We start from the raw sequence: 22,399 nt of genomic DNA, 5'->3' as shown, positions 1-22,399 counted from the left end.
AATACTAAAATGAATAAAGGCAGGAATCAGGGCACAAAAATTACAACAAATACCATCATATGCTAAGGACATATGCCAAAGACCCTGCTACGATTTGTCTCCCCCATACCATGCTGGATAAGATGGCTACTTCCTGTGGCTGTTTCCACTTCTTGAATACCTAAAATAAAATACATTTCAAAATTACAAAAATATACAGGACAACAGCAGTAGAGAAGGTGATGACACAACATTGTTTCATACAAGGAGGTAAACCGACCTCTGATACATGGAAGACGAAATTTATTTGATTAAATTGATCGAAGAATACGCCACACCTAATTTCATTCAACGCTGTCAGAGTTTCTTGGTATAAAAAACTGGTATTTCTGCATGGAGGCAGCAAAATAATAAATAGCCTTCTACTTTTACAACAACATATCTTACAGCGACGAAGCCAACCACAGCTGTATATGCATGAATTGTTATATGCACATTATAATAGCCAAGGCAGGATTAACTTGGGTTCATATGCAGCCCACTGGGAGGAACAACTTTGCACAAAACTCATTTCTGCTAACGACATATAAAGACTAACTTAAAAAAGCAATTAAAAGGACCCGTCTTTCCATAGAACACAGGACACAAAATAGAAAATCCGGTAGTATTAGAAATTCAGAAAGAACGAAAGAAATTCAGAATTCAGTTTTTTTAAGCCTAGTAGGTTTACTGTGTAAATGTTGGAGCAAGTTCATGCTTTTAAATAGTGAGAATAGTGAAAATAAATAAAGATTACGTTAAAAATTATGTAATAACTATTGGCTTAGATTCTTAGTTGATGTGTTTCTGACTTGCAGCCAACTACGCATTAAACTTATTTTGTTTCAACACCATGCCAGTGCATTGTGCCTCTTGCTTCGTAGCTTTACCGCTACGAAAATATCTGTGGTGCCACATCGCCCTACACTCCATACACCATTGTAGTGCTTTTATTATTCCCGGTAATATACTTGAAGGGCTAGTGAATCTTCAAGATACACAAGCTGTCTTCAACGTTCTCGACGCCCTGTCTTCGCCAGCGAAAGTCACACTGGTGCTACTAATGTGTCTACACTTGCAGTACTTAATACTCTGCGGGTTTTTCAATCCGACAGGCCGGTTGCCACTAGGATCGTTAAGACCGGTGTTTCAAATGGCAGTACAGCGTTCTTATAAATTAAGATGCTCTCCTGAGGCTTCCATCTGTCAGTAGTTTTCGCGCACACATACGCGTGCACATGCCTAAGAAACGTCTGTGAACTGCCAAGAGAAGCGTCGCGCAGATTGCAGCCAAACCGGAAGGGCCGAGTTCGCGCCGTTTGCAAACTCGAGCAAATGCTGAAATGCTCACCTGAGACATTAGGCGAAATATGGCACAGGTCACTCCCCGCTGGTAGGCTTTCGTATGCATCTCGCCGTCTATGTGCGTTGCGATCTCTCATATCACAATGATAGGCGCAGTGCAAACCGCAACACTTCGGGTGTTTGTTACGGTCCGGCGAGCTGCACTTGCTCGATGTCGGCAAAGACGAAATCGGTGCCACACTGCTACTGGCGGTCCTCCTCGTCGCAATCACATAGCAGGGAAAGAAGTTGCCACCGCAACTTGCCGTAAAATCCGGTTGCAGTCGCCCAAAAAAGGTGCTATCAGATCCATTCGACAACGTACTTGCGCATGATACAACCATAGATACAACGCACAAGGTAAATATGCCTGGTATCGAAGCTTCCATAGGAGCCCATACGTTCAATACATGGCAGTTGAGCGCCGGTTCATGGGGCTTAGCGCCATCTGTATGTGGAGGGAACATTTCCGGCGGAAGAAAAAATAATGTGACGCCATATCCGTTAAAAATAGAAGTGGTGTCATTTTGTTTCCGAAGGCGCGAAATTTCTTTTGTTGGCCTGCCTTGAAAGCTGTATATTCAAATGCCCCGCCATTCGAATTGACGGGCGTTTCGAGCTTTCAGCGCGGAAAGCGATGCAGGAAAAGGCCAGCCGTACGGGTGTCGAAACCACACCCCTGAACAAAACATACTTTCTTTGGAAGCCGACGAAAGCTTTAGGTGTAGAGTGCTGGTCCTATTGTCGGACGCCAAGCCCGTCTGCCAGCGCAGTCGCACGGAAACAACTACACAATTATCTGGCGGTCGTAACTCACAAGTTTTGACTGAACAGGTTAAGAAGCGATGAAGCTACCCGCGTCACCAAATTCAGACCAATTTTGACAAGCAAAAAAGCACATCGTGTGAGGGGGCGTATTGTAACAGGTGAACTTTACGAGCGCGGCTTTCTGCACATTTCAAGCGCTGCATTGCATTGCGAGGAATAGCGGCCTCAACAGCCCCTGTAACGATGGGCACTGAAAAGAAATGTATTTATAAATAATAATAAAAGTAAATAAACTTGTAGTTTCTTAACTGGTGACAAATATATAAAGTTGACCAGTAATTTTATTTTCGTCGAATGAATCTAACTGTGTCTCGCTTGAATTAAAAGACGCTTTTTTTTTGTTTCCCAAAGTTTGTTCCCTCCAAACATAGTCGCGCTTCAATCGCTGCTCCTATTATCGCCCTTGCTGATGTCGGTGACAATTTGTATTGAACCGCTTTTCGCCCGAAGCGTCGCGACGTATTTGGATCGACCTTGCAAACGCAGCTGCAAAATGCCGTCATGCTTTAGATGGCTTCGGCTTTGAATCATTTTGGACCCGCATAAGACTTGCCCTAGTTTCGGTTTGCTTTCCTCACGCTGTAAAAAAGTGTTTTGCTCACTGATAATTTTGCGTCGCGTAAATAATGTTCACAAATGAAGCAGCCATAAATTTAAACTTGTGTCTTGCAATAAAAGCTACGTTCGCTTCGCAGAAACAAAATTTACGCGTCCGAGTGGGGTTACGTTTGAAATGCCTATCGATGGGCTTTTGGAACGCGCTCGAAGTATGAAGACGCGGCGTAATTGTGCTTAATTTGCTTAACTATAAAGGTGCGGCTGCTTTCGATCTCTGTCAAATGCAGTTTTGTCCGATTTAAGGTAGAACTATAAAGACGCTCATGTTACAGAATAATCTAATGCACCTCAAAATGCCAGAAGTCCTGCATTTCCTCCACAAGTCCTTGCGTCTGTGTGCCGCTGTCATCAACTGCTAGCGCAGTCATTTGGCGGAGATTTAGCTGCACATTTTTTTAGGAATATCATTCACAGCTCTATCACAGCGTAGAGAAGCAACGTGGTTTGTTCCTCATCAAATTATCACGTTTATTACGACAGCAATTATATGAGCGGCGCAGTATATCTGTCGGCGTAGCCATGAGCTTATTACGCATAAAGTCCAAGTGCGATAAGATCTGATCCCGCGCCGTTGGCTCTGCACGTGAAAGGAAGTGTTCGAGGGTAAGTCGAGATGCATAGTAGCTGGGTGGGTGCCCTGTGTAACGTGATAGGAGGTAGCGTGACAAAACGTGCTCAAGCCGGGAAGCCGGGGGAAGGTAGACGCTGGTTTAGCCCGCTTCTCCTCCTCTAGCCGTTGCTCTAGCCCGGTCTTGTGCCACCCTCGCCCTGTCTATGAGATAATCTCCGCTGGGTGCAAAAGTGGAGGCGCCGAGGCAGCGCAATTTCAAGTTTCGTGGACGCGTTGAAGGAAGAGGCAGCACAAGCGTGCGGTCCCCTCTGTTCGCGCCCTTCCCGCCAACGCAGCGACTGCGAGTGTTCGCTGCCTTTGAGCGAGATCTGTCCACGTGCACAAGTGTGCGCGTGACCCCGAGCTCGCTAGTTTAATTAGTAAGCGAATGTTCAGTGCAATTTATTCATCCGATGAAGCTACAAACCTTGCTTCGTGTAGTTGTCCAATGCATTGCTGTGTCTATCAAAGCTTTGCTTTTCGGGCGAAGGTGCTACATTTTTGTTTTTATATTTCTAAAGCAGTTGAAAAGCAGTGTTGCGCGCGCTAATGTTCCTCTCAACACCAAAGCCCAGTGGATTTGGTGTTGCACTGCTGAGCTCGAGGTCACGGTTTCAATCACAAGCGCGGCGGCCGCATTCGAATGGGAGCAGAATGGAAAAACGCTCGTATACTGTGCATTCCCTGCACGTTAAATAATCTGAGCTGCTGAAAACGAATATTCATTTCCCCATTGCCGTGTGCTTCATAATAATATCTTGGTTTTGGAATTTAAATGAGAGCAGGTAAATGAGAGCAAAACGAAAGCAGTCATATTTAAGCCGAAAAACAAACATATACCTCTGCATCAAGATATCAAATTAAACTCGCGCAGTATTGAAATAGTCAAGAATTTCAAATGTCTGGGTATCGTCTTTTCCGCGAACATGTCTTGGGATAATCATGTCAAAAATGTTGTAATCAAATTGAGCCAAATAACAGGTGTAATAGGCCGATTAAGATACATTCTTTCTACGCGCATAAAACTCTTGCTATATAATTCCCTTTTTTATTCACAATTGAACTATTGTCAGTTAGTGTGGGGAAACACGACATCCAACAATCTAGAGCATATTCACCTAGTACAGAAAAAATTTCTCCGACATACATATAATGCTCCCTACACTGCATCGACAATAACTTTCTTCATGAACACCGGTGTAATTCCAGCGTATAATCTGTACAAATATCGATTAAATCGTGTCTATAAGGCAGAAGTCTATAAGAATATTTTTAATCTGCATAAACTCGCCCAATTGGAAACTAGACCACCACATTATAGCACAAGACACTTCGAAGACTGGGCAGTACCGACACCACGGTCAAACTATGGGAAACAGTGTCTGAGGTATACATTACCCACACTCCTAAACTATTACAATTCGGTTGGTTTCAATCTCTTCTCTTCGTCCCTCAATGAGCTCCGGCTCATGTATGTGATTGATTTGTAATACTTCTATGACCATTATATGTGTATTTTTCCTTGATGATCTTCGTGACTTTTTGAGTAATCTATATGATGTGCAATATTATGTATGTACGGTTACATGTGTATATTTGAATGAAAGAATGTGATGCTGCTTCTGCCCAAATGAGGGATGGGGGACTTGTCAAGCTGTTCAATGGACAGCTTTTTTTCCTCAACCCCCCCCCCCCCCCATCTGTATCTTACAAGATCTGTACCTTACAAGATGGAAAATAACATTTCATTTCAAATCTTCAAAATCTAATTTTACGCCGCGGAATTACATTTACGATCGACACTGTTGAGTGCGTCTACTGAACTTATCTTGTTGCTGTGCTCGGTTTAGTAGCCAATACTTTTTTTTAGATTTACTTATGATCAGAATCCAGTGTAACAAGTCCAGGTCTTCCTTACCACAAAAAACCAGCTATGCGATATCAACGGACATGGTCAAGGAAAATCAACATTTAGAGTTAGAAGTCATTGCAGAACATGACAAGAACGAAAGAGTGAGACACTGTATTAAAACCAGGACACAAACCTAAAGAGCCGGCCTAAGCCAGAAGCAAGCATAAAGCCAAAAGATGTTATCTGGTAATTATCCTGTGAAAAAGGTGTTCCAAAAGCCAGGGGAACTCATACTTGAACGCGTTGTTATTACTGGCTTTACTCAACATCAAATAAAACAAAAAACATAGACATTTCGCCACCTATGCGGGTGGCATCGTCACTACGCAAATGGCAACAAATGAGAAAATGCATCCTATTTATGTATGATACCGCCGTTAACATCCGGCAGGGGGCCACGGTTAGAATTGCATTCGGATTGATTGCGGCGAATAAACCATGATTCCACAAATGTTCTTGGGCCCCATCGGTGTTCCCGTGCCAACGTGGTTACATTGTCAAAATCGAACATGCGTCCTTTTGGTAAACAATGATCCACCAGTTTCGTCTTTGCACGTGTGGCATGGGTGGCCTTCGTAGCTTCCCTTAAGTGTCCCTTGAGTCGAGTGCGACGTCGCCCCCCTGTCTCGCCAATGTAGCTGGCACCACAGTCTGAGCAGTCAACCTTGTAGACAACACCACTTTGTTCGTCCGGTGGTGTGCGGTCCTTTGGCTTCGGGAACACGTTTGACAATGTGTGCGAGGGCTTGAACACAGAACACCCAAAGGCCGTTAAGCGCTGCGCACTGCGTCTGATACACCGCGGACATGCGGAATGCACGCAAAGGAAGCCGGCCTTTCGGCCTTCCTCTCCCGGGGTCTTTGCATGCGGCGTGCCGTATCATTGATAAAGCACTGGAGGTAACTCCGTTTATGCAAAAGAGAGGTAGCAAGAGGTAATTCTTGCTCCCTCAAAGTTTGCGTTCACGACAGTGCATCGCAACGAGACAGGAGCGTACGTACCACGGTATGTTTGTGTTCTGTAGGGTGGTGAGAGTCAAAACTGAGAACACTCCCGCTATCGCAAGATAGCGGGACTGTGCTCAGCTACATTGGCGAGGCGGGGCGGCGACGTCGCACTCGACTCAAGGAATACTTGAGGGAAGCTACGAAAACCACCCATGCCACACATGCAAAGACTGCACTGGTGGATCCCTGTTCAACAAATGGACACATGTTCGATTTTGATAATGTAACCACGTTAGCACGGGAACACCGATGGGGCCCAAGAAAATTTGTAAAATCATGGTTTATCCGCCGCAATCAAATCGCATGCAATTCTAACCGTGGCCCCCTGCCGGATGTTAACGGCAGTATCATACATAAATAGGGTGTATTTTCTCATTTGTTGCCATTTGCGTGGTGACGATGTCAGCCACATAGGTGGCGAAACGTCTATGTTTTTTGTTATGTTTTCTTGTTGAGTAAAGCCAGTGATAACAGCACGTTGAAGTAATTCTCCTGTATTATAATCTTTCTCTCGACAAGACTCATCTCGAGTTACTAAGATGCAATCTTTGACGACGACTCTTAACAAGCCATTGTAGTCAACTGACTCATTCAGGAGGGTTGGGCATTATTTTGTGACTCTACTCACGCAAAAAGGAGTCTTAGCAAAGAAAAAAATATTCAAGCTGCTGTGATTCACTTTTGACCCGTTTTTTTTCTGAGAGTCTAGAAGAAATTTGCCCCATGCTGTTCACGGTTTCATTGCACCTTGGCTTCATATGACTGTGACTAACAAAAATCGGACACCTTGGCTGCACTTCTCCCTTATTACATACCGTGAGTCTCGACTCAGGCAGCTTTGATGCCACTACGTAGCACACCAGGGTTTATTACGTACGCCTGCGGTAGAAATGGTGTTCCGACGCGTACCACCATGACTGTGAGTGGTGGCGCTAACCGCTCCTTTGCCTTACATCTAGTGCACATATAATAATGAAGTGGACGGGAAAAAGGCGCCACGATAGCTAAATTGGTAAGAGCACCGCACGCGTATTGTGAACATGTAGGGTTTTGATACGAGCTCGGGTAAGTTGCTTTTTCGTCCACTTTCACGTCCCTTTACTTTATCCTTTCTACATTTCAATTAAAAGTAAGTCAACGCGTGCTTTTTTGGTGCGATTGTCTGCTGGCGTCCTATGATTGTGACAAGCTAGTAAGACAGTGTTTCAAACAACACTAAGAAAAACGCCTGCAGGCGGCTGACATCATGGCAATCATCGCAATTTGTTCTGGGAATGCTCATCCACCATAATACTGAATGTTTCAGGCTGTATTTCATCGCGTGTATGACATTATCATACTACGTCTCGAAATTCTTGGCTACAAAGCAAAAACAAGGAATCTTAAACCTCACCCCGCTCCTTCAATTCAAAAACGATTTCTATTAAGCTCTTGCCTAACAGCGAGAAGATGCCGTTGCCTTTTCCAGTCGAATCCTTCAATATCTAAAACTGCTCTTGTGAAACCCGTACCTTATCTTTTTTTGTACTGACATGTGGTGCATGTCGTTCCAAGATAGTGGTACTATCAGCAAAGTAGGATGGGCTTTATACATTTCTAGGGAAAAAAATGTTACTAAAAGCTGAATGGGAGCGTTATTTGAAACTTGGTAGTTTCGACGCGAAGTTGCTGTGCGGATGTTCTTCTCGCGGTGCGTGACATGTACGCAAGAAGCGTACAAGGAGGCGGTATTCCTGATCGATCACTGTCGCGTCGCGGAGATCGTTTTCAGAGTGCGTCTATTGTTTGAGTCGGTGGAGGCGGATTCGAAGCAAGGCATGACGCATCTTCTCGTTGGATACCAATTAAGTGCATCGGCAGCTTGCTCGTCGCACAAGCCAGACATCACGTCGCAGATTACGTCACCCGAAAGTGCAGGAATCCCCAAGATTCATCGAGCGACAATGCCGTGCGTCAACTCGAGCGCAGTTGCTTCTCCAACGCGACAACCACTGATGAACCTTGACGTAACGACATACAGTGTGTCCGAGCTAATGTTAGCCAGAGTTTAAAGATATGCGAATGCCACGTAGCTGGACAGAAGAAAGGTAATGTTGTTTGCCTTCGTTTGGAGATAATCAATTTTGGTCCATTCCGCGTAATTGTATATACAATTAGTCCTAATTAATATTCAACTTCTCAAATATTACAATAAATGAAAAGTGTCAATGAGAAAATTGTAGAGCAACATGAAAACTCCCGATAGAGCAATTTTTTGCTCAATATGTCCTACATAAAAGTGTTTTTTTCCGAGCGTGGAAGAAGCCCGAAAACGCACGCAAAATTGACGCGCCACTGGCCGCTCGAGGCACTTTGCGTGTATTCGCTGTCTCCTTTCGCACTCTTAAAAACACATAGCACGTATTGAGCAACGAAAAGCTCTATCGGGAGGCTTTGATGTTTCTCTACAATTTTATAACTGACACTTTTCTTTTAATTATGAGGTAATACAAGTTGATTAATGTGAGAAGCGCGCGTCCTCTCGGATGTGTTCTTTTTGTATACGTCATTAGCGTGTTTTTATGAAAACTATGAAGATGAACCAACTCGCCCAAACCAAGGTATTGTTGCAACGAATTTCCAGGGTTAACCAATTCCGAGAAATCAATTCCCGAAGCGTGGGACGAAACACATGCGCGTTGCAGGAACTTTTGTGCTTCAATAAGCAACACATGACAGAGGATTTCGTTAAAAACGTCATTGGAACAACATAGAATCTACGACGAGGATTAAAAAAAAAAAACCTAAATTCTGCGGTTTTTCTTCTTACACCAAGCCCAAATATCTACACTGATGAACTTTAAATTCTGCGTTTTTACGTGCCGAACGCGCGATCTGGTTGTGAGTCGCACCGTAGTAAAGGCCTCGGGATTAATTTAGAATACCTGGAGTTCTTACACGTGCATCCAATGCACGGCACACGGGCGCTTTTGCACTTTGCCGCCATCGAAATGCGGACCGGCGCGGGCGGGATTTACGGAAAGCTTGATGGCGTGCATCTCCGAAATTGCGTCATTCCGGAAGTTCATGCCAAGTGGAAGTGTCTTGTAAACTGAGAGGCCACGACTCGAAAATTCTCATACGTGCCCTAAAGTTAAAATAATTCAGAAGCCGATTAGTGAATCGTTCGTATTTAGTTGAAAATGTATTTAAATTTCTCTTGCAACTAATGTCCACCTCCCTGAATAATCTAACGCATGGAATACAATTATGCTATCTGCAACAGACGATTTTAAAAATTCCGTAAAACTTAACAATGAACAGCCTGTGAGCGGTGCATATGTGAAGATGGTAATAAAGTGCTGTAAAAATAAATGCCATGCCTAGAATTGTGTTTATTTTCTTCATATGCAACATTTGACGCAATGTTCATGTTTCCGCACAGCGCAAGTCACATAGAGAAGTAGGATACTTATTGAAATATAATTACGGTTTCTATAAGTCTTGTCTCAAGCAAGGAAAGCTTTGGTTTAAAAGCACGACTTTGCCCAGTTGCTATAAGGTGCGCTTGTTGCTCGAGACGACTCGCTCGCAATTAACCAATGCACTTCTTGACAAAAAAGAAAGAAACAACAACATCAGAATGATCGTAAGAGGCGTCTAAATTGCTGCGAACGCATTGAGGATCCTCCAGAATAAAGAGCCCCAACGAGCCAATACTCAAGTCCATGCGCCACAGCATGCGTCCATTCGTAACCCGCAATATGTTGAGAAAATGGGGTTTCCGGACGGCCCTCTAAAGGATCCAGCAGCAACCAAACGAAAGAGATGTCCGATATTTTTTAAGCACTCGTTTGGCTCGATTCTAGCTCCACCAAAACGCCATGCAGATTGCACGTGCGCGGTCAAAGCTGAATACTACGACAAGAGTTATCAACCATTACAGCTAGTACATCACTGCAAGAATTCATCTGTCCCCATTCCCGTCCGCACGGGAACACCCGCGCTAATGTGGCGCCGAACATTCGAACGAAAGAAAGAAAGCGCCATCGGCGCACACCACTGAGGGTGCACTTCCTCTCGCAGGAGGCATTTGTACTTTAGCAAAAGGAGCCGACGCCCATTCTCGATAGGGCACGGACGGCCACCACCAAGCTGCGCTTATAAGCTTATCTCGATACGGCCCTAGGCCAAAGCGTGAGAAAGGCTTCGCTGAAGCCCTGCCCACGCTTGTACGTGGTACAGATGCAAATGATCTTCCTTCCTATTTGTAATGACCTCAGAAACAGTTTTCCGCCACGTGCGTACTGCCTACCTGCCGGTGTCGTCGTCGGAGCAGGTAGCACTCCGAGTCCCGTCAGCGCGGCGACAAGGAAACACGACAATGAAGGCCTGCAGCGTGAGCGCCTCGGCGCCATGGGGTCGTCAAGCCTCTCCGTCGTCCGCCTGTCGCTCACGATCACCGCAAACAGGCACACGCAGTGTGGCCGGCGTTCAGCGCTCACTCGACAACCGTGCGAAGCCTACTGGGCGAGGGCGCTTGAGCGAAGCAAACTACAACTACGCGCTCTGCACGTTGCGGGTCGCGCAGCAGCTCGGACCATTGGCGGGCGAAACGAGACGCGCAGCGGTTTCTGTTATCGGGCTCTCTTTGCGGCGCTTGTCTGTCTTTGTTTGCACCCCTGTGTATGTCTGTGTGTGTGCGTACTCTGAAGGCACCTTACTGAGTGCGCAGGATTGCTCGCTAGGTTTGCCCTCTTCGCTTGTCGGCCTCTCCTCCCGTCTCGCCCTCACTCGCTTTTGTCTTCGGCGCGAGAAGCCGCCGTCGCTGGACTCTGACCCGCGGCTGGAAAGCTCGGGCTATCAGCGGCGCGCCGTATTTTACCGCGGCCGTCGCGCGGGCGCTCGAGTCCCAGTTCCGGTCTCGGCTTCGCGCTGTGCGGTGACGCGTTCGCGGAGCGCTCCGGTGATAACGGTCGGTCATCTGCGTGCCTGCGCGATGACTATGAATTGTAGAGTGCACGATCAGGATAGGCGGTTCACTGAAGACTTGCTGAAAGATCGGACCTTGTAGTAAGCAGTCATCGCTTTGTCGCAACACAGGACAATAAGGACCGCGATTATGTAATGTTTCTATGCCATTGTCATTCCTTACTGCGCTTCGTCAGTCGTAGGAACGGCGCTCCACGGAAGTTCTCAGCGGGATCAGCCGACTAAAAGGTGGATACAATCATGGGAAGGAATCGCTGTATTACCCCTTCCCAGTATACCAATGGAAAGTGATAATGAATACCAACGGGCAGGCATCAAAGAGACCTATCAAAGCGAAAGCCAAGAACGTGACCATAATAAATCACAGCGTTATACGTGCACACGTTTGAGGTCCTTGGCCGAGGAAAAGTGTTTGTTTCTATATTTACATATCGTAACGCAATGATCTGTTTTATATGGGAAGATAAGTGTCTGTTACACAAGAGGTTGTCCGGCGAACAGCTGTGAGCTAAAACACTTCTATACGACTACACACACAACAAGACATACGAAACCTTCACTGCAGGTAAAGGGGATTTCTACGAGCGTCTACGCTTAGAAGGCAGATAGAAAAAGTTGTTGCGAAGGATATCTGGCGCGAATAAATCCAGCTGTACGGGCGCCTAGGGTATGACAGCAGCTGTCTATCACGCGCACTGATTGACTGTCAGTGACGGACTAGGTAGTTAACGAGCGTTGACGATATTTAGTACGCAACAACGGATAAATTTCTCCGTAGGAACGATAGAGAGGAAGCTTGCTACCTAACTTCACCGAAATGCAAAGTGAAACCATAAACTAATTTTAAGTATATGCAAAAGGGATGATCTTATGCGCGACGGTGTCTAACAAGGTTCAATGTTACTAGGACGTTCGCCGATGACGGCAAACATCCACCAGGTTGAAGATAAGCCTGTGACAAATGCGGACGGAACCTTTGAGCAGGTTTCTTTTTCTTTTCTTTTTTTTGGGGTGGGGGGGGGGAGAAGCTGCAGCATATATCCGTAGAAAAATATGGACGTAGCTAGACTTTTAGATGCTTTTACTTCTGTGGTCAGCACAGGAAACGGAAGTCGACCGCTGGTGGACGCACGTAATAAAACGTAACTGTGGAACATTTGGTAAATACATAACGAGGAGACAATTGGGACTTATATTAAATGAGCCTGTTGAACTTAAACTTACTATTCCACCGTTCATAGGCACGAATAGCCGGTCGTTAACAGGCAAGACGGAGATGAAGCAGTCAAGTAAGAAGAACGAGCTTAGTGTTAAATGTAAACCGTATTACATTTTATTGAAGACAAATAATTACTCTGAACAACACGGTTTCCGTGCATTGCAGGTACCTTTAGAAAGTGGACATAAAAATAAGTTTTCGCAAAGGGGAAGGCAACAAGAAAGCTCTGCGCTCAACTATACAGATAATTCCATCGGGCAGCTCCATAAAAGAAAGTTCAGCGTGCGCGCATCGCACTTTCGAAGGCGCACTTGCGGCAGAGCATAGAAAACTCGGAGCACGCAGACATTGTGCAAGGCATGTAGGCAACCATTAGAAACGCGCATATTCTTTCAACTGGCATTCGCCGTCATTTCCCATTCGTTGCTTGGGCGCTGAGTAAGTACTTCTATGTCCTGCGAAGCCTGTATAGGCGATGTGTGAAATTACATCATTGAAATACAGAACACCGTACGAGAACATTGGTTCAACATCAAGCAGGCATAGAAATAAAGCGCAAACAGTCAAAATGCATTACAAACTATCACAAAGCATTCTGTACACATCGCAAGTGCTACAAAAATGTCAAGCATAGTAGTCAGGCGACGAAAACCCCCGTTAGTCGGCACGCTACTTCTCTGACTCCTTGATCGCCCAGTGCCCTGAAGTATTGCACTGAACTAAGGGACTTGGTCCATCCAGCGTGAAGCTGCATGAAAGATGCAGTGCATGAAAGATGCAACAGCTAGTCTCAGTTTCCCGTCGTTGTATCCTGGAAGTGTTAGATATCTGCGCCGAGCCCATATTTTCGCTCATTAATACAAGGCACGGGAGAGGCAGCGGAAGATAATAAAGATAGGGCGCACATTTTGTATGCTCCTCAACTTCAGCACCTCGGTTCATGACTAGTGTAAGTGCCCGTATTTCTTATTAGTTTTTTTTAAGACAGTAAACGCTATACATAAGAAGGGGGATGATGTTGTTGGCTCTGCAGGTGGATCTATCCTTGCAAAACATGCCGACAACTGCTCCATCCAAACATCTCTTTTAGAAATGTTTGTCGCTGTTAAAATGCGTAGCACGAAATAGGTGAACAAGACGATGTGCACAGCGAGGCAGAAAAGGGCACAAGCCCACAGCCTGTGATCCAACCCGTGCATTATGCCCCGCCGTGCCGCCCACTCCCCGACCTGACGCCCTGAAATGAACCTGCTAAGGGTCAGCAATCATGGGCTAGGTCCACATCACTTAAGAAATTCAGGAGAAGTCGAGACCCTTCCGACCTGTATTTCTGGTGCAAACGAGAAAACATCATGTCGTTCACAGAAACATGTGGAGTGTTTAGGTGCTGGAGTGCATCAGAAACTTGCCCTTTGTAACAAGTCCAGCACGCTTCGACAAATAGTGTTCAACATCACCTAAAGTCTTAGAAGTCGCACATTACATAGATGCGGTGAGTCCGTTCCTCTAGAACCATGACGGAGAAGCTCTGACCCCGTGCAGAGGCCATGGAGGAGGGAGACATGCGGCCTGCTCAGCCTCCTTTTCACAGCTAGCTTATGAGTTATGTAATAATAATGTTGTATAATAATACAAACCATTCATCGCCGCATTCCAGGTACTTTGCAGTAGGTAGGTAGGTTCCCGTCTAACGTCGCTTGAGATTTGTTCAATTAAATAAATTCATGTGTCTCATGGTTAGGCGATGCTTTGCCCAAAACCCGACGTTTTAAACATTATGCCGCGATTTGCACGCCTACTTCCCTTGTTCCAAAGTGAACTAGCTGTTTCAGGTGGTGGGTCCTACGGCACTTACCATTTGCTCGCATTGCTGCCTGGGGAAAGCTAGCGCTTTGAGACGCGGCTTTAGGCCTTATTCACACAGGTGTCATGCGCACCATCTCGTCCCTGTCACGGCAGTGGCATCCATCAGGAAAGAACGTTTCCTTGCTAGTACCTCATCAAAAACGGGACGCCAGCGACGTTGAGAGCATCGGTAAATGTCACCGGCGTCCCTTTTGTGATTTTCAAGTAGAAACCGGCGAAGAAACGTTGTTTTTTTTTTCTCACAGATGCCGACAGCGCGACGAGACGGGAGGATAGAAGCTGTTTGAATGGGGCCTTAGACTTGCAGTCAACAGTCCTTTCTTCGTGGAAACTAATGCTTTTGCAGGCCACGGCATCGGAACAGTGGGGCTGCCACGCTCATTTATTGTGCTTACGCAGGCGCTGTTGGCGACCTTGGGTTCGCTCTCGGTCATTGAATCGCAGCACTTTGCTAGACCTCCGAAAGATGACGGCCCTGAAGAAAACACAGTGCTGAAGGTTTCGCACTGGACGGGCGGCCAGTCTTCGAGACCGCGACCGGATATACCGCCAGCTTTGGGTGCCACTGGATTTCCTTGCTGGCAACTTGGAGCCTTATCTACGGAAGTCACAGTATTTGGCGCGCCCATTTCGTCGGCACTTCGGGCCACGGCACCGCAACTGTGGGGATGCCGCGCTCTAGTTATTGCACCTATGCAGGTCAGTTTGAATGATACATGCTCTTATTGTGGCAATGATGTGCTCGTATTAGAGGAGCCATGACCACTAGATTCATTGAAGCGTTTTTGAGACTGTGTTACGCATCTCTGGCGCCTCGTGCTAGTCGGTGGTGACGTCGAGGCAAACGCGGGTCTCATGAGAAAACTGCTAAAAAAACTTGATTTTATATTTAACACTGTTCAAAGACTGGATTTTAATTGTATTTGGTTTCTTGAATGTGCTAATAAAGTGCTACTAATTCATATTGGCTTAAAAGGTGACTTCTAAAAGCTAAGTAGACGTGTGTATGACCTAGAAACTAAAATTCAATCTGCAGTTTCTGAGACGGTGCTACTGAACAATGAGGAAAGATTCTCCCAATTGCAAGAACAGTTTCATGATTATGAGCCCAAGATAAATTCCGCAGAGGTTTCTGCGCACTTTGCTACAAACCGCGTAGTGAGCAGTTCCAAAATAGAAGATAAAGTCGGTGCCTTAGAGAAGCACTCCCGCAGATAACGTTTGATATTCTATGGCCTATGTGACTCGGAAATGACAGTGAAATGGCAGATTTCTGAGCATTTGATTCGCGGATTTTGTGATAACCAGCTTTCTTTGAAGGGACACTAAAGGTTAATATTAAGTCAACGTGGACTGTTGAAATACCATCCGAGAAACCTCAAAACGCTTGTTTCGTGCGAAGAAGAGACTTATTTTAAGAGAAAATGCGTTCTGAAGCGTCTGCGTACCTATACGCGCCGTGCACGCCGACGGACGCGCCACTGGTGGCGGCCTTGCGCAGAACACGCGGGAGAGGAGCCTGGCGCGCGCCGTAGTTTGTTGTGTCGTTGATCGTGCTTCTCTTATTCACGTTTTCAGAGCAAGATAGGCAACACCATTCGCACGTGTGGGGTGGCCAAAGCTTCAGGGAATGTCGAAAAATAATTGTTGCAGGTTGGGGGGCTCAAGTACCGGTGAAAACATGCCGGCGATACGGTTCTAATAATTCCCGGCAAAGCCTCATCAGCGGGAGCAACGGTAGCAAAAATGAATAGTCTCTTCGAAGGGAAATTGCTTGTTCTCATCCTTTCCTTTGTCTCGTCGGTGTTTTTTTTCCACTCTATCATAGTTAGACGCGTGAGCAGCGAAGTTCGTCTGCAGTGCAGCATGAGGTTTAAAGGCATTTCGCTAAAGTTCGGTATGCTGTTTGCCGCTTATATTGTTTTCCGCTTCTTTACGGCGTTGCGCTAGCTAGGCAGTACGACAGCACGAACGCATTGCGTTGTATGTTAAAGCTACTGTAGTTTGCAAGAACTGAAATTGTTGGTTTCATGTGGCCCGGTAAATTCTCGCACCAGCTGTCGCACACTTCATGCTTTTACATCTATTTTATGCGTGGCTTCGCACATGTTTACCTGTTGCTAGTTGCTCCGGCCATGCACAACTCTTGTCGATTCTTTTGAGCTGCGAAGTTTTCACCCTGCATTGTTTGTAAAGGGTATAAATCACGCTGTGTCTTATCAGGATGATACCAAGGAAGTGCTTCTTTAACAGCTTTATTCTTTTCGCCCGAGGGCGTCTTAGATATTGTTTGCGTTTTTGGAAATGTGCTTCGAAAATAGGTAGTTCAGGGCGAGAATTGCTAATAGCTGCTGCATATGGTATTTTTGTTCCATTTCTCGATGAAAAGTTCGCGTCCCGTTTGGGAAGTCACCACACCTCGATGCTGCCTGAGCAAACTTAACGCGCCGAGTGATTTGTTTGTTTCACAACGTAGTCCCTTCTTGCATGTGTGTTTGGTACTCAACTGAATTATTTCTTATACTTACGCTGCAGACGACTAAACCGGGCCTTGCCGCCAGCGCTCATGTACTTTAACTGGCGCTGCTCTGCCTTTAAATATATCATGTGGCACCTCTCTCTAGTAATATAAAAAAGTACTGAAAAGTTAGTCAGTCTTTAACTTTGTACTTTTCCAAGCAGCTCCCTTGGGGAATTTAAAGTTGCACAAACTGCAGCGGGAACGGTAGTTCATCGTCGTATGCACCAGAATTGCATCGGCGGTACAGCACTAATACGCGCTTTTATTAACCTGTGTTTTTGGTGACTTCGTTGGCTAGTGTACGCGTTTCCATCAATAAATTGGCAATTACTCTTCTTGAGGCGACTTCGACTGCAGTTATTCGGCGATGTCACATGTATTCATCGGCAGAAAAATCACAACGGCATATGCACAGATTACACCGTGCGGATTTGTTCGATATAAGTCTGCACTAACGACGGGTGCTTATTATTCAGGTACAGAAGCAGCATTGCGGCAAGGGTAGAATAAAAGAAAACCATCGAGAGATCGCATCACTCAACAAAATTTATCGGCTAGTGAACATGAGCTCCACGTCATGTAAATGGGGTTCATGGCGTTTGTCTGCGGGAGACACCTTGCACGTATGCGGACCATGTTGTCCAAACACCGGTAACATCGTGTTCATACCCGCTCGCACAGAGGTCAGCATCTTCCCTACAGCTGTCACAGCCGAAGAAGCAGCCTGGCACCTGAACAAAGGAGAAATCGCAGCCGCGAAGTTCAGCCATCCTTGCTGCAAAGGGTTGTCGTCTGCTACTGCTCCCGCGTGTACTGTTGGAAGCGTCCGCTAGGTGGCTTTCAGTGGCGCCTCTATAGGCGGTGCACGAGGCGTATAGCACAGTTGAAATCACCCACCTTCCGATTGAGGAGTATTGACGTCATGGTCTCATAGTGACGTTGCGCCGTCGGTGAGTAAAACGGCTCCCGCAGACGGCGCTACGGCTTTTCTGCACAAACCGCAAACGCGCGGCCAGAAACGGAGCCAAGACAGAGCCGACAGCAGCGCGAAAGCGGAACTATGGTGGCTAGCGGAAGGGAAAGCGCACGACGATAAGCTGGCTCTTTATTTTATGACGCCAACTTCGACGCTCGTTGCAATGGATGACCCTGACAACGACACATTAGCTCGCGCTGCTGGGCTCGAGTTCAGCGATTTAAGCACTGATGAACGTGATCTGCTGTTGAGGGCTCGCGCTGCCGCCGTCGTTGCGTACTACTACCAGGGGGGGGGGGGGGGGGGGGACACTCCCCGGTTTCGGTGGCACAGGAAATTGGCGCCATCTCTGTAATGGGCGAACGCAAAAATCCGTTTCCCTTGCATGGCCTCGTAGATTGTCGCGCGCACGCGCGCCGATCCAGGTGGCCGAGCCCTTCCCCCCGCTCAACGCCTCTCCCCACGCCCTCTCTCGTAACGCCCTCGCAACTCCCTCACCTTCGACTGTCTACGCGCCCGCGCCGCCGTGCCGTCCCCGCCGACCCGGCTGCTGCTTAGTCCGCTACGTAACGCTTTATTTTTATCTGCTGCCATCGAGATGCGTGCGCTGCTGTGCGTTGACCGACGTGGCTAGTTTCGTCAGTTCTGTGGTCCTCGGTAGCTGTGTGCTTGTGCTCCGCGATGTTTCACCCGTTTCACGACTCGTACCGCTCGTGCATCGTGCAGTGGTGCACAAATGCCTCAAAAACAAGTCCTGCAAGGTTGTTCCGGGTGCCTAAAGACAACAGGTGAGCGCTCAGACCCAAGGACATCAGAAGGCGCATGTACACGAACACAGCCCTGTCCATTTGTGTGCTCCATGAGGCTCCGGACGTCGTTGCGCCTTGATTGTGCTACACTTGCCTCTTCCCGGTAGAGAAAGCTGACATATAGATGTTCCTCCTCATTGTCACCTGGTCTGTGACTTGTGTTTTTCTGTGCCAAGTCTCATTCTGCAACTTCAGTAACTTGCCCAGCTTTCCATACCGCCCTCAGTGCTTTTTCTGTGTATCACGTTCTACAAACCTACTAACAGCTGAAAAATTACTGTTAGTGTTTGTGTACTATCTCAGTAACCCCCGATGGGAAAACCGCGCGAACAACCTTCATGTGTAGGCATGATACGCTTTTTTTTCTTCTGGAAAGCATGAGCATTGGAAGTGTCCCACATGTAGATTTTTGCAGTTCGTGTTTATTATACACAGGAGAGCCCAATAGGTACGACTTAGTGCCTTAAGTGACGTAATTGTATTGCTAAGCATTGCATTCTGGTAGAAGGAAGAGTCGTGTTGGCCTGTTTTACCTGGTCTTTGATTGAGGAATAAGCCTTTCTGCGAATGTTTTCTATGTGCTGCTGCAAAAGCCGACTACCTTCTGTTACCCTTGCCACCGTTACTCAAGTTGTGGCCAAGTGCAAAATAATGTGATAATGTGTGTTTCAGTTTTCAGTACAATGTTATGTTTTTTCTGCCATGTTTTTTTTTTCAATTTGTTCAGCAGTAATGAACATGTCACGCATTTCATATACTTTCGTGCAGATTTATAAGTAAGCTTTCTTTTTGGATGGCTCTCAAACAATGTTAGCATTTTATTCTATCTTTCAGGTATTTTGCGTGTCATTGTTTTTGCCATTACCAGTGAGTTTTCCCTTTTCATAGTTGTCATGACTATGTCATACACTCTTGTATATGCACATGCACCTTTCACTTTTGCTCATTTTTTGAGCGTGTATCACACCACGTTGTAAGAAAAATCTGTTTTCGGAAACGAAGTCAATAAAGCGAGACTAAACATCTGTTTTGTTGGAAGTGGAATTTTTTTTAATCTCCCGGCACATGCTAGATTTAATATAAGTATGGGCAAGACTGCGTGCGTGCCAACGCATAGCCCACGGCGCACCACGCGCCAGCTCGCAAGCAATGCCAATGCGCTGCGTAGCGCGCGCATTGCTTGCGAGCTGGCGCGCGACGCGCCGTAACAAGCGCGCTATAAAAAAAAAAAAAAACGCGCCGCTTACGGGTAAAAACAAAAAAAAAAGTGAGCAGCGCGCGGCGTGGGCGAAAGGGGGAAAGAGAGTGGAGCTGGTCGGCATAATAAAAACAAAAAGGAAAGAAAAACGTTTGAGAGAGGACGTACCGCGCGGCTGCTGTTGCTGTTGCCATGACAACGTACACAATCATGTGCGCCGCCATTTTGCTTCTGCGTCGCCCATTGGTTAGGGCCGTAACTGAAGGGGACCTTGGCGCTAGCGTCGAAAGAGCGTCTGTTCGAAAACGGCCAATGGGAGCCATACGGAGTGTACCCCCCCGCTGCTACTACGACAACGGCCTGCTTTGAAAGGCACTTCACGCGACTTCAGTAAGTCGGCGTTGAACTCGTAATCCTCTGGACGAAAGTGCAGCGAGCACGCTACGGGATTTTTCGGCTCTTTGCCAGCGCGCTGTGGCAGAGGTACGACACTTAACCACTTCGAACGGAGAGGTTCACTCGTTGGCACACAGTGATAAGTAACGTTGGATTCGTCGCTGCATCTGCCCTTGGCCAAGTTCCGCGGACCGTTCGCGCATCCCACGACATCACATGGACGTGGTATTCTTGCTGCTCGTCCCAAATGCAAGTTTCGCGAGCCAGCAGGACCACCGCAGCACGACGCGATAAAGAAACAACTGAAACTCCAAAGCGCGCGCGGCGCAAAGTCGAGCGCGCAGAGTCGAGCGAAAACGAAACCTTTCGATCACCCATACTACTCAAGAGTAACGTCTAAATGTTATTTTTTTCTTAGAATCGAATAGAATTTTATTCCGTCTTATAATCTAATGAAATTATCTTTTTTAGTAGTTGAGTACTAGTGACATAAATTATGATGAGGAGTGCTTTCGTCATCGGGCTAGTACCGGAATGTCGCTGGGGGGTCTCAAATCGTGTCGTGCATTTACCTCAATTTCTCGGTTACTAAAGCTCTGTTCGCGATTATATTGACGCCTTAGACGTTCTAGAGCATTGCTTTATCACTTTAACTTGACTTTCTGGTAACCTTTAGTGTCCCTTTAATGTCTTCAATATCGAGAACTCATAGACTAGGTAATTTTTCTAGCGATAGGAAGCGACCGATTATTGCAAAGTTCTTCAACTACAAAGAAGCCGAGGCAAAATTACATCGTGCTTAGAAACTAAAAAAATAAACCATGCAGCATATCCCGCGACTAGTCTGAAACCATGCGAAATAAACGACGTAACATACTTCACTTTTCCAAAACAATAGGAAAAGAAGGTGATCGTGCGCGAATAGTCTGCAACAATGTGTTTGTTAATAACGAGGTTCATGTGTGGGAGAACAACCAGAAATGCGCGACGCGTGTGACTGACCAAGCTGCAGAATGACGAGTGCCACATATTCGCGCGAACTTTCACTCCGCTGGAACATCTTCACGTCAACATGACTCACAAGACCGCATTTCATTTCCCGTAGACCATCAAAAACAGTCACGCTCTCATCCATCATTGATTCTTTTTCGGCATCGCTAGAAATACTGACCAAAACATGGCTTAACGATACTGTGCCTGATACGTTCATTATAAAAACTAAAGAAAAGAAAATATGTTAACGTCACACAGATTCTGCTTGGCATTTATTTAGAGTGTGTATGGGTGTCGATTAAGCATAAGGGTGGCCTAATAATTATCGGCGATTTTTATCGACCTCCTGTCATGGACAACGCATTTTCACGCGAATGCTAACGGCTTCTTGGAATCATTAGTCATCGTCTTTATGATTCTACTTTGCTACTATTCCGTGGTTTGAATTTTCCCGATATTGATAGGTTCAACCTTTCCGTAACGATCAGCCTACCTATCAGAGTCTCACAGTATTCGATACTTGGGTCTCGACTTTTCTTTTAGGCGGCTTATGACCCGTCCTACGCGATCCTCGACTACACCCGCTAATATTTTAGATCTAGCAATAACCAATAACTCTGATGTATCCATCGACGCAACTCATCAGAGTCGCTTATCTGATCGCGATATCCTAACAGGTAGACTTGCCATTTCCCTTCACAAACGTCTGTGCTCCGATAAGTACATCCGATACTGCAATAGAGCCGTTTTTTACCGCCTGAACCCTGCGCTATCAGCTTTTTCTGTTAATTTCCTGGAACTACTGATCGTACACTACTGAAGACAACTGTACAATGTTAAAAACAATCTCACTAACTTAATTGATTGCTCCATCCCGTAGATGGAAGTAACGTGCACTCCCACAGCTGCATAGTTTAACATAAAGCTCCACAGCCTTATTAATAAAAGAAAGGCGTTTTTTAGGAGAGCTGACAAGGATCGTCTCTCAGATTCCTGACACCGTTATGAGATCGGCGATAAAGAATACCAATCATTGTAAAAATCATGGGAACGTAACTACTTTGCTCATGATTTATCTTCTATGATCCTCAACAATCCTCCACGCTTTTGGT

General features: G+C 46.2%; 1 protein-coding gene across 5 annotated transcripts in view; it reads right to left on the bottom strand.

The window, feature by feature from the left end:
* LOC126516448 (papilin-like) overlaps positions 1–10,972 on the bottom strand; it is a 530,520-nt gene extending 519,548 nt beyond the window's left edge. For 2 of the 5 annotated variants that reach the window (XM_050166565.3, XM_055064067.2), the window contains exon 1: positions 10,633–10,970. In XM_050166565.3, coding sequence (XP_050022522.2) covers positions 10,633–10,735 — 103 coding nt within the window. In that variant the 5' untranslated portion in view covers positions 10,736–10,970. Of the gene's footprint in view, positions 1–10,632 lie in introns of all 5 variants that reach the window. The other 3 variants (XM_055064066.2, XM_055064065.2, XM_050166564.3) reach the window with 3 other exon arrangements.
* Between the last annotated feature and the right edge of the window lie 11,427 nt (positions 10,973–22,399).

Source organism: Dermacentor andersoni, chromosome 1 (assembly GCF_023375885.2).
Source record: "Dermacentor andersoni chromosome 1, qqDerAnde1_hic_scaffold, whole genome shotgun sequence".
Lineage (NCBI taxonomy): Eukaryota > Metazoa > Arthropoda > Arachnida > Ixodida > Ixodidae > Dermacentor > Dermacentor andersoni.
The sequence above is the reverse complement of the archived record's forward strand: the minus strand, read 5'-3'. Positions and strand labels throughout refer to the sequence as shown.